Genomic DNA, 12649 nt, shown 5'->3' with positions numbered 1-12649 from the left:
CGGGAAGTGGCTGTTAAAAGCCGCTGTGACGCACGCTGACTTCCAGATGCTGGCCTTGCCTCTTGGGCATTGCTTTGAAACCCAAATGTGCCATCTGATTAAGTGTTTGTAGGTGTCTTTTGTGCCAGACCCACCTCGCTGCTCCACAAATAAGACTGTAGGTTATTCTGAGGGAAGCCGGGAGCCATGAGCAGCTAGAGCAATGTCCAGAACATCATCATGCGTAACCAGGAGCCACCAGGCACAACCCACTTCTGCCTTCCCCTCGCTGGGCTCCTGCCTGACCGAGGTGGCAGCAGCCAAAAGCCCTCTGCTCATTTGGCGGCATGGGAGAAGACCTGGGGCCGGTGGTAGCCACCCTGCTGCTACATGGTCACCTCCTTCGTGCCCATGCCCACAGGTTGCTGGTGGGAGCATGGTGGAGCAATGGGAGCTGTGTGTGGGGCATCTTGTGTCTCCCACTGAGTTGGTACAGGACCTCAGCTTTATTTAAGAGCTCTGGGTCCTCTCAGCTGAAAACTGGTGTCACTGGTGCCCTGGGGGAGTGTAAGCTTGGGTGGCATTTAGCACGTGGAAAGGGAGTCCTGTTTGGAGTGAACTGGTGCCTCTGGCAAGGTGGTGGGTTGTGTCTGCTCACCGAGAGTGGTGCAGCTCACTCCACGTTATGGTGGGAGGGGGCTCAAGCTTGATGGTTTCAGCTTTCTTCGTTGCTGAGTGCACATCCAGCCTGTGATGATAGATGTGTTCAGCTACCAATAACTGTATGGTTTCATTGGTATCCAACAGCAATGAGCCTTTCCCAACCTGCTCCCAGGAGGTGCCTAAGATATGTTAGCAAACATAAGATACCTTAGATAAGATATTTTAGTAAACATAAGTAAAGGCTGGAATAAAAATGGTAAAACCAAGAGTTCTGCCTGCTCTGCTGAGGGCAGCAAAGTCTTTTTTTCCTGCCCGCTCCAAAGGGAGGGCAGCCGCATGTCTGAGCCCTCGCCAGTCTCAGCGGCAATCGCTGACGGTCGGGGATCAAATCCTGTTGTTACTGAGCTGCTGCCAAGTGAGCAACTGGCTTTGCAGTGCGGAAGAGGGTAGAGTTTGGTAGAAACGACGACTGCTTATCATTGCATGTTTTCCTTGCTCTCTGTGTTCACAACAGTATCTGTTCTGCACTTTTCACCAACAGTGATGTCAGTCCCTTTGGAACTCAAAGCCTAGTGATGAAGCCACCTTAAAGCAAAGCTGGTGCTAATGAACATCATCATGCGTAACCAGGAGCCAACTCCTCACTAGTCCAAGTGCTTTTTGGACTAGAGAGGCAGAAACGTGCAAAAATATTTTATCACTGTAAGAAGTAAATCACTTTAGGGTAGTGAGGGGCAGTGAAATTAACTTTAGGTTATGTATAAGACGCGATATATGCGTATGATCCTTAGCAAAGCCCCAGCCGATCTGAGCTTGTCTTATGTCTCACAAAGCTGAGTGAGATTGAACTTTTGAAAGCAGCAGTGTCTTTGGAGTTGCTGCAGTTTAGAGACAACTTTGGTCACATCTGGAGCCCTGGCAGAGCTGGACACACATTAATGCAGGAGTCTCTGCTACCTGATGGCTTTTTCCATTTAATCACCATATTCTGCTTATAGTCAGTCTTGAATTGGTTTATGAATTTTGTACCTTGTCTCTTGTTAAGTTTGTCCTCTGGGTGGCTTAGTGACAGCCTGGGTTTGAACAGGGTCCGTGGGGGCTGCTGTAAACATAATTATGGTGTAACAGAAGCAACGGTGATGTGAGGTGGTGGTGGGAAACCAGGGAATCTTTAGGTTTGGTGAGTTTGCAGGAACCACACAAAGCTCAGTGGTTTCCGTTCTCAGGGCTCAGCACGGGGATGGGTTTCAATTCACATACATTCGTTCACCCTCCCTGAGGATTTGCCCTGAAGCTTGGAAGTTGTCATGGGACCGTGAGTCCAAAGCTTTCATCTCTGCCCGGTTTGGTGTTGGTGGTGTGGGATGTCACGTGGTGCCCAGCTAAATTGAACCTTCAGGAAAGATGAGGGAAGGGGAGCAGGAGAGTGAAAGGGCAGGAGTTTTCCCAGGTGTGGTGAAGGCATCCCTGGACCGTTTTGTAAATCCTGGCTGTGTTAGTGAGCAAGGCAATGGGAGCTGGAAGCAGGTTGGACATGGAGGTAAAGAGAGTTTGGAATGCAGGAGTCAGAGCTGAACTGTGTTTTACCCACTCTGTTATTGCTAGAATATGATGTTAAAAGGAATTTTATGAAATCTCAAATAAATATAATGAACACTGCCAAATTTTCTGATTTCTCTGTCAGCTTCAGGATAAGGTTTTGCTCCCCTTAAGGCTGGGCCTAAGATAGTTAGAAAATATTTGCTCCTTCACTTAGTTTTCCAGCCCTTGTGACTGTAGAGAAAAGCTCAAAGCTGCGTCCCAGATACATTCTTTAAGTTAAAAACATGAAGATAAAGCGAAAAATCCACACATCTATTAAACTATATCTTTGTTATGATTTTTCTCAATGTCAGTCCCCTGACTTTTGTTTAGAGTGGGGTTTGTAACTCTTGAATTCCAGAGACCTCAGTTGAGATCAGGGTCGTAGTGTGACCTAGCCTCTGGTTTGATAGCAAGAGCTTCGTGCAGCCCTAGCTGTTGCCGACTGTGCTGTGATAGTGTTTTGAAAAAGACCCAAAACAACAGAGGAAAAAATGCGTTTGAATCTCAAGGGCAGCACAGCTGCAGCATCCCGTCCTTTTGACTTTGTAGTTAAGAGGAGTGGAGGGTCTGCCCTGGCTTGAATTTTATCTGTGTGACATTAGTGCTGTCGGTGAGTGACACCCTCCTGATGCGAGAGTGCGTTGTTTTGCAGGAGCCAGGCCAAAGAGACTCCAAAGGAACAGCATGGACAGCTTAGACCTCCTGAAGTTCCCTTCTGAAAAGGTAAGCAAAGATGTCTGGCCTCAAAGATTAAATATCAGTAGGAATCTGTAACGGCTTGTTGACTGGCTTCACTTGCAGGGAAGTATGCAATTAGCAGATATCATTGGAGTCGATGGGATTAACCAAAGAGGGTTTCTAGAGAGCTTGGAGGAGAGGAACAGCTGCTCTAACTAAAAAGGCACTTAACAATTGAAAGCTGAAAAAGCCACTTCTGTGCTTTTTTGAAACAAAACCCAGCCCTTTATTGAGAGGATAATCATTAGCGTTTTAGCCCCTATAGTGGCTGGTGGCAAATCTCAGTGCCGTTATCAGCCCAGCGGCGTGCTGCGTTCGGCACAAGTAGGGAAGGAGAGGTCAGAAGCAGGAGATAGTGTGTTGCAGGAGGCAGAGGGTTTTGTTCCAGCGGGCTCTAAGGATTGCCTCTGCTCCGGTTCACTGCTGGAAATGTCAGATCCGAGCAGATCAGCGTTTTCTCAGTCTCCCCAGGGCAAAGACTGTTTCTGCAGTCAGCTGGGAGGCACTAAGCCTTTCCACCTACAGGGATCATTCACGTCTGTCAGAAAATCCTGCGTGGGATCACTGGGTCTGCCCAGCGGCAGGCACTCGTGCTGCCATGGGGCTCAGTCGTGCCCGTTCCCAGAGGAGGTGGCCACGCAGGCAGCCAGACTCTGCCTTTTTGGAATGTCTTTGGCACAAATAATTTATATTCATCCAGCACTTTGCAGGCACAGCTATCCCAAGTGTCCCAGGGAGCATTTCCCCTTTTACAGAAGTGTCACAGAAAGAAAAAACTCTGTTTTTCTCTCTGTCACAGAGAGAAAAAACAAGTGGCAAGGTAGGTGCAGATGGTCAATGGGAAGCAACCTCCAACTTGGAAAACCATTTGAGTGCCTAAACATCCCAGTAAGCTCTGGGAGGACCAGACAAAAGCTCCTCCTAGAATTAACTCTCTTAGGGAGTTAAACGCCAAACACACTTATGTATTTTTATTAACTCTCCCAAGTGCCCACTGGCCATTTTGGCTCCTACCTGCTTTAACCAGTGCCACTCTACTCTGGGGTGCTGATAGCAGGGATAGCGATGCTCGATGTCAGGATGGTCAGTTGTGTGTCCTCAGCGGAGCAGCATGGCCCAGAGGACTGGCAGGAGGGAGAGTTTTGCTGAAGTGTTGTTTGCTGCTAATGCTGTTGGTTTCCTACTCTTTGCTCTAAAAGCTGAACCTCATTCAATAATTCAGGCACGGGTATGGGATTTCAGGGATTTCACAGGGAGGATGGAGTAAATGGGAGCTGTGGGTAGTCCGTAATTGTGGAGTCAGACACAGTTGTCTGTTACCCTGTTGTCCTTGCAGTGATCCCATGGGGTGTGTGTGAGTTCACCTCTCCTTGCGAGAGTGTTTTGGATGCAATTCCCCTTCCTCTCTTCTGCTGTGGCTCCCAGGGAGAGGGTTGTTTGCTTCAAGCTTGCTATGGTGAGGGTGATAAGATTGTAAAGAATAAATCAGTGGAGTGAACTGTGATCTCTCCAGCACCCTCTCGTTACTGTCTCACCCTCTCTGCCCTTCGTCTCTGCCAGAGATAACCTTCAAAGTCAGCAGGGACCCTGATACTGCGCAGGCCATGCCTCTGTGCACAGTCGTGTGTCTGGGCAGAGCATATCTCTTGGAAGGCACCCACGTCGGCTCTGAATGTCCCAGCAGATAGCCAGCACACTGCTTCCTTGATCATCCTGCTCTCTTCAACCTGTGCCTTATTCCTTGTTTTGAGCTTCTCTGGTTTTAGCTCCCAGCTGTTGGTTCTTGTTTATTCCTCTCTCTACCAGACTAAAAATCTCTTTATCACATGCTGGTTTTTACCCTGAAGGTGCTTACGCGCTGTAATTGAGTCATCTATTCTTTTCGTCATGAACTAAACAGTTTGAGGGCTCTAACTAAGGCAGTAAGGCATTGTAAGGCAGTTTCGTTCCAGTTCTGAAATCCAATTTTGTGACCGCTTTTCAAAATGCGTACGCCAGCCTGGCTGCAGTTGGTCCCATCAACAGCATCTAGGGAAATGGATCTCTACTTACTTGTTCTCTCTGTTCCTGTTTGTATTGCAAGGAATGGAAAAGTCATTTTGGCTACAGCATCCCACTGTGCTGTTGGTGTGTTGTGACTTCAGATCCTGTTCGGTATCCTTGGCTTTTGGGTCTATGTGCCCTTAAATCCCAACCTCGTGGGCCCGTGGGTCATCTCCTGACCTGTGCCTCGAGCTCCTTTCACCTGTGGGTTGCTGCAGTGAGGACAGCCTGGGGAGTGCCCTCAGTGCTTTATGTGTGATAAGGAGCGCTGAAGCCCAAAGCATCAAGCAGGTTTAGGCACTCAGTTCCCTCCGGTTACACACAAAGTGCCTGGTGCCTTTAATAAGTGTCTTCAGAGCTAAATGCTGAATACTTCTGCTGATGCTTCGGTACGAGGGTCTTACCTGCGTGACAGCAGTAAAGAGGCTGTTATGATAATACAGGCAGGGCCTGTAACTTGAGTCTTTTGACAGTGAAGGGATAGAGTTGTGTGCATCTTACGGGAAGGCGGTGAGAATGGAGGAGCCGGGCATGGGGCAGGGCCTGGGAAAGGGAGGAGCTGCAGTGAGAAGGGAGAAAAACTTCAAGAGATGTGTAATCTCCGTCACCTCATTTTCCCCATGCATTACACAGGGGTGATAATCCTATATTTTTATATGTCTATGGGAACACTGAGCACAAGGATTTGTGAGAGGAAAGGAGGACAGCAGTGAGAGAGCAGGGGACTGCCTGTAACCATCTGCTGTAGTTAGTTGTGTTCCCTGTAGTTCCCCTGGGCTTCTGGTAGCATGGGGGTTTGGAAAATAGCTGAATGGGACTCCAGCCATTCATGTTAACCTGCCTTTGAGGAAACCGTTGGATTAAGGACACTTCTTGCTGAAGACAGTGGGAGACACTGAGGCAGCCAGTGCTCCATCTGTGCTGGGAGCCAAATCCTAGAGGTGGGAAATGCTGTGGAGTCTCGAGCATAGCCACGTTCCCTGGAGCATGGTTGGGTTATCCATGGTTTGGTGTGAGCTGTGGCACAGCTGGGCACTGGGAAGGAGTGCAGATACAGCAAGTAGGGGGACTTGTGCCAAGGATTCTGGACAAGATGAGCTTGTCACTCTGTTTGGAAGAGGTTTTTATGAGTGCGGTTGCCATAAATCGCTAGCAGCAGTGACTTTCATCTGTCGTTCCCTATGTCTGTAAATAAACCAGCCATACTTCTACCTCTTTTTCTTAAGAGGATGCTACTTCTCCCTGTGGAGAAGTTGACTACTGTGCGTTGTTTGGGTGATGCTTCCTCTCCACTCATTAAAATCACACGCTGCAGAGACAGACAGAATGTCCTCGTTCAACCCTGCGCATGATGGGTGGCAACTCACACCACCTAAACTCCACATTAACTTCTTGCTTCCTTATGTCTCCTGTTCTGTGGACGTTTGCCAACAGATCTCCATGTAAACCTGAGACAGGCAATTTGTGCGATGACTGTTTCTTGCTTTCCCAAGGACCAGAATGGGGACAGCCATCATGTGGGAGACCTGAAGATCTCAGGAAAAGAGTTCTTGTCATTACCTGCAAGGTCAAAGAAATACCGGGAGCACCAATCCAGTTCAGAGAGAAAGTCCCAAGGGTCAAGTACATCACCACTGGATACCAGCGAAGTCCGAGTCCAGGTGTCACAGTCGGTAGGAAGATGACTTTTTCCTTCAGTACTGATCTGGGAGTTTCTTATAGCATGTTTGTTCTTACCTCATTTCTAACCTGGTATGGGGATGGCAGTGTGGCCTGTTGGCTGGAAAACAGAGCCTACCTCTAGCTCTGCTGCTGACTGTTTGGGCAACTGTAGGCAAATACAATGGTACCAACCTCCATCATGAACTGGTTTATGAGAGCTTGGTATTTAGTGGTGGTATTGGTAACCTTCTCTTGAGGGACGGGAGTCTAGACCTGAACTTTCCTGAGTTTGGGACTGTCAGGATGTGATGCCTTGAATTCCAGAAGAACACAGCAATTTGGATCCCTTGCTTTGTAGAGCCTGATTTGATCCACCTCCCAGGGTTCATAAGGAGTGAGCTTGTTGCCTTTGAGAAATAGAGCCCTTTTCAGGTTTTTGATGAGCAACCAAAAATTCTGGTTGCTTTTGTCAAATCTGGGACCTTAGGTCCTGTTCCCTCTCATCTTCTAATCACATTGATGGTCTCCAGAGTGGCAATGGGCAGAGTGGTCTCCGAATTCATCAATCATTAGGCAGAGATGATAGAAAATCATTATCTCGGAGCTTCTTTTTGGAAGCAAGTTAGGTGGAGCGTGCTTCCTAAAGAGCAGAAGCTGGCAAGAGGAGCTGGCCCTGATGTCAGTGATTTATGGGTTACTGGCATGCAGCAAGTCCTGTGTTGGGTGTTGAAGAGCTCTGACTCAGTCTGTGTTTGGCTCCCTAGAAGGTGGTAGGGACCTGTGCCCTGGAAAGCTCTCCACTTGCCTTTTTGATGTCTTTGCCTGAACAATTGGGCTGTTTGTTAGGCCATTATCTTCCGGTTATGTTCGTGTCTGTTGTGATGTGTGGCAAATACAACCGGGGAGGCTTCCTGCAGCTGTGTTGGTTTTGTTCTCGGTCTCGGAGTCAGGGATCACACCCACGAATGATGGCATGTTTCTGGATTGTGGGAGGGGGCTTAGAGATACTTGAACTCAGTGATCTCAAGTGAGAAGCCCCAAATCCTCGCCTTGTTGTTGCTAGGAGATGGAGTGTAACAGCAAAGATTTAATGATGATATAGGTGTTTGAAAGTATTTGGGCTCTTGCTTTATACCGATGCCATAACCACACTATCACAATCCTGTGATCATGTAGTGATTCTAGATGGAATAAATCTAAGCCAGGAAAGATAGGCCTATTTTTTCTTGACATTTAAGAAAAGCAAAATAAAATATTTTTGTGCTGGGTAAGAAAGGGTCTGAACTGCAGAGCTCGGATGAAGCCTGTCTTCTACAGTGGGGATGCTTAAAAGTGTTTTTAGCACTGAGTTGTTTGTTCCTGGTCTGCGGGTCACGGGAGAACATATCCTGCTGTACCTGTGTGCATGTGTGCACATACGCATCCCTTTTTGACCACACATTCCTGATTTTCAGTTCTCTGGCCACTGGAGACAGGATCTTTACACCAACTGGTTGTTGTTGGTTTGGGTTTTTTTGACTTCTCTGAGCTCATTCTTCATTCCCAACAGTGCTCGTGGAAATGTTCTAATAGCAAAAGCATTTCCTACTGCTCACCGGTGCAAACATGATCATTGAGAAGGAAAACAAAGCTCATCTGAGCCAGAAAGGAGACAGCAGCACGGGGGCATCCAAGGCAATACAAAGGCAGAAAAAACCTCAGTTCTGCCAGAAATAGCCTTGTATTTTTAACTCAGACGTTCAGCCAGAAACCAAACAAAAGTCATGCTCCGTCAAAAGCAAGGGAAAAAGCATTCCTCAGGAGTGTAGTTGTGAGTACATAGGCTGTGTCTAAGAAAAGGCCCCATGGGACATTGCCAACCACCAGTGACCTCATGACAGTGCACATGGGGTTTTGGTGAACGTCCATGAAAGAGCAAGTGTAGACATGCACACTCCAGTCACAGGAGGTGCCTTTCAGGTACACGCTGGTTCCTGACTGATGGAATGTGCGGGCGGGTGAGGGACACGCCATTCCTTCCACCCTTCAGGGGACAGGGGACCGTGCAGCAGGGGTGCAAAGCCCAGGGTTTGCTCTTGCAGAGGGTGGCTCAGGCCCTCCCTGCCTGCTGCGATCTGATTCTTTCACCGGCTGGTCCCCTCTTCCCTGTGTGCCCCAACTTTGCTGTGTGTGTTAGCTCCTCGCTTGCTTGGGAGTTGTGAGCTGAGCCCCGAGAATCCATTTTCAGTTCAGTTCCCAGGTGTGCCTGGTGCATGTGGTAATGAAACAGTGTAGAGTGAATTCAACGGGATACGCAGAGCAGCAGTGTGTGGGGGGAAAAAACTTCTATTCTCCTCCTTGCAGACACTAAACAGCTCCCATTTTACCTCAAGAGAGGTCAATGCACTCAACAGCGCTCGCGGCTGGAGGAGAAGGGTGACTGCCTGTCTTATGTTTTAAGGAATGCCCCTGATTTGGTATCTAATGGACCATAGACCAGATCATATAAAAATGACAGTGACAAGTGTTTTATTGGGTTTTTCTTCAGGCCGGTAGCTATAGAGAGTTATGTAGCATGAGCAGGGCTGTGGTCTTTGTAGGCAGGTGCTCTGAATGGCAGAGGGGAGTTTGCTTGGCAAAACGCAGGTGGGACACCGAAGCCTCCCAGTGTTGCTCTCGGCAGGGCATCCTGCCATCCTTCCTTGCCAAGGAGGACAGAGCTCCTAACTAGGTTTTGTCCCTGCCTGTGCACCCACAAAGTGAAGGCAGTTGTATTTGTATCCCCTTTCCTAAAGTTTTGTGAAAGACCTTCAGAAGTCCAGGAGCTCTCCAGAAGCCAGAGCTGGAGAGGCTGAAGAGGTATTTGAAACTGGGGTGCCTGGCAGTGCTGTGTGCATGCTGTTTGCCCAGGCATAGGAAAAAATGCTCCGTCACCCCTGTTGCAGGCAGCAGAGCCTCGCTGGCACATGGCTTACACCAGCTGGTTGTCTTCAGACCGTGCCCCACCACACATGCAATACCCTCCAGAAAGGGCTCTTTTGCCAGGAGAACGTCTCTGCAGTATGTTCTGGTGGACAAGGCTGGGTCACTTCAGGTGAATTTTGTTTTGTGTTGGTGCTCCCAGCTGACAGTTACGCCAGCCTGACTTTGTAGCATAGACCAGACCTCAGAACATTTAAAGTCAATGTCACCTTGCAGGTACTTGCCAAAAGCGCGGTAACCCATTGCCTTGTGTTCTGCCTTTGTTCCCATCTGTCAACGGGCTACCAGGGCCACATCGGTCTGTTGTATAGGGATCGTGGGTGGGCGTTTTTGAAAAGCTGTAACTCTGATCCATGTGAGACTTTTTAAATCAAATGTAGTAAACCCCACCCAAGGTGGGAGAGCAGCTTTCCACGGTCAAGCTGTTCAGACAAGAATCCCCCGATTTCTCATTTTTGTGAATGCTCAAAGCAAAAATCCTCTTTAATCCAATAGTAAAAAGCAAGTTCTTAATTAGAGGTGAGCTCTAATGGTGGATTTAAGGTGCTTTTATGGGATGCCACAATACCTGCTGTCCCATCAGAAGGCGCTAACTCAGTCTGTGCACGCAGTCCTGTGCGCTGCTCTCCCACGGTCGTTTTACAGAGGGGAACTGAGGCTGTGCACAGCGTTGCTCAGGAAAAAAACCCTCATCCTCATCCTGGGACTCCCAGGCCCAGAGCTGAGCGATGTAATCTCTGGATAAGTCCTGCTGTCGACACGGCCACTGACCTCCTTCCAAAGGGGCCTCACGGCAGGGAACAGGTCCCTGGGACAGGGAGGTCCCATGGATGCAGTGCCTGAGTCAGAGCTCCCAGGTCTGGTGTCCATCTCTGCCTCTTGTTTACCTCCCTCTTCCCCGTCTGCGTGATGGGGTAATGCTGCTTCCCTGCCTACCCTGGGGAGGTTACAGAGGCGTGATGATGGCTGTAAAGTTGTTTGAGCTTTGGATGGCAGGAGCTGTGGTGGTGTTATTAGCATTGGTGATGATGATGCTAATTACTGAACTGCTGGGAAACTCCCCATGGGAGGAGGCGGGAGAGGGGAGGGGAGGCAGGGAAAAGTGAAGGGAGGCGAAGTGAGCTCGGGGATGGAGAGGAGCCTGTCCCTGCTGGCAGCTCTGTCGGGTCCTGGGAGAAGGGCTCAGCCTGTTAGCAAAGCCGTGGGGATGCTGGGATGGATAGGAGAAGCCATGGCCCAGGTGCTGCGTAAGGTAGGAGAACATGCCAGGGCCTGTGGCAGATCCCTCCGTGTGGCTGAGACCTTCCTGCCACTGCGGTGCGAGATGTTGGTGTTGCACACGATGGAGACCTCGTGCAGGAGGGTTGCAGCACTGGTGGGGTGGAGAGGCGGGCTTCCTTACCCTTGCCATTGGTGTGTGAAGGTGGGGAATTTCCCAGCCATGACTGGTGGTCGCTGGGAGGAGAGGGACTGGGACTGCCTGGGTCTGGGGGTCGGGCAAAGGCAGGGTCCTCTTCTCCTTTGAGGTCAGGTCTGGAGCTCCCGTGGGAAGTCTCGGGGCAGTGAGTACCTTGTTCTCCACAGGCAGAGCAAAGGTGGGTTTGGTCTGGGAGAAGCTAGTGAGGGTGAGACGTATATGGTCACGTTTTCTGTCTGTCATGGCAGAGCCTTGAGCAAAAGCAGCCGTGTTAGAGCTCCGTCCCTGTGCCTGCAGTTGCGAGCGGCCGGATCCGACTGCTCCCTGAGACTCATGCACCGCACACCTTCAGAGTTTCCTCTTTTTTAAAAGTAACATCAAAGCAGAAGGTTTTGTACCGCATGAGGCTTGCAGACATCAAAGGCTTGCTCATAAATTTAACCCCTCTGCTCCTCTGTGGAGAAGGTCATAACGCTCCAGCTCTTGACTTGGTAACAGCTGTATTTGAGAGGGTTACTAGAAGGATGGGATTTTTGTAACACTTCAGAAATATCAGAGGTTGTGTGTCCCTCAACTACTGTGGAAAAAGGAGAGGGCCCATGGAAGAAAGGGGCTGTGTGTTCTTGAAAAGACCGGGGAGGGTCTGGGGACCAGCCCCAATTCTGAGCCTTGCGTTTGAGATCAACACTGGGCTAAAGTCTCTGAGGTCAATGGGACTGTGCGTGTGCCAGAGTTCAAGGGTTAAGGTCCAACAGCTGGAGCAAAAACCATGGAGAGGGGTAAGGGTCGAACCCAGTCCTCTCCCCTACCTGGGCATCCGTGCTCTAGAAATGGTCCTGTTCGTCTGGGCTCTCCTCTTCCCAGGGGAGTGCATCAGCTCGAGGGAGCGCTTCCTTGCTCTTCAAACCTGTCATCCACCCTGTCCTCAGCAAAGACCATTTATAGTCAAGAGAAAGAGGAGCCGTGTTTGATTGCAGTGACGACTTGCAGAGATGGGTTGCTGATGTATTTAGACACTGAACAATTTGCAAGCACGCTGAGTCGCCAAGCATTCCCTAGGACAAATGTTTTTATAAGACCTTTTTTATTATTACGGTGAGAAGCAACCATAAAAGAAGGGAAAATTTCATAGATCATACCCCCCCTGCCCCAAAGGCAGGTTGGCAGAGCTCTTTTGATGGTTTTCTCTCTCGTGATTTACTAGTGGCTTGTCAGGTCGCAGGAGGGATGCACAGAGCCGGTGCTCGTGTTGACCTCCAAGTCTGAGAGTTCAGTTCCTGCTGTCCCTGGGCAGGAGCAGAGCTGGAGGGCAGCGTGGGGACCATGGCAGAGCTGGGCAGAGGGGTCCTGCCTGTCCCTGCTGAGTCATGTGTTGTCCAGGCAGCGCTGGGATGTCAGGTACCCCCATCCATCCCCTGGGACTTCACTGTGGACTGCAGAATTGACCAGATGGATGCTCGGGTGCAAGGAAAAACACAGCCTCGAGGGCTTCCTCCCAGGCACTCGCGCAGTCCTTCAGGAGCTTCAACATGGGGAGTTGCACCAGGCAGCTTTTGCTGCTCTGCGGTGGCTGTCCATGCATCTTACCTCTCCTTTAAGATG

At 49.7% G+C, this 12649-nt stretch overlaps 1 protein-coding gene across 1 annotated transcript in view; it reads left to right on the top strand.

Moving 5' to 3' along the window:
- Nucleotides 1-12649, top strand: part of GPSM1 (G-protein signaling modulator 1) — a 57433-nt gene that overhangs the window by 24313 nt on the left and 20471 nt on the right. The window contains exon 10 of the mRNA XM_009892262.1: nucleotides 2879-2949. Coding sequence (XP_009890564.1) covers nucleotides 2879-2949 — 71 coding nt within the window. The remainder of the gene's footprint in view (nucleotides 1-2878; nucleotides 2950-12649) is intronic.

This window comes from Charadrius vociferus, unplaced genomic scaffold (genome assembly GCF_000708025.1).
Source record: "Charadrius vociferus isolate BGI_N301 unplaced genomic scaffold, ASM70802v2 scaffold549, whole genome shotgun sequence".
In the NCBI taxonomy this organism is placed as follows: Eukaryota; Metazoa; Chordata; class Aves; order Charadriiformes; family Charadriidae; genus Charadrius; species Charadrius vociferus.
The sequence above is the reverse complement of the archived record's forward strand: the minus strand, read 5'-3'. Positions and strand labels throughout refer to the sequence as shown.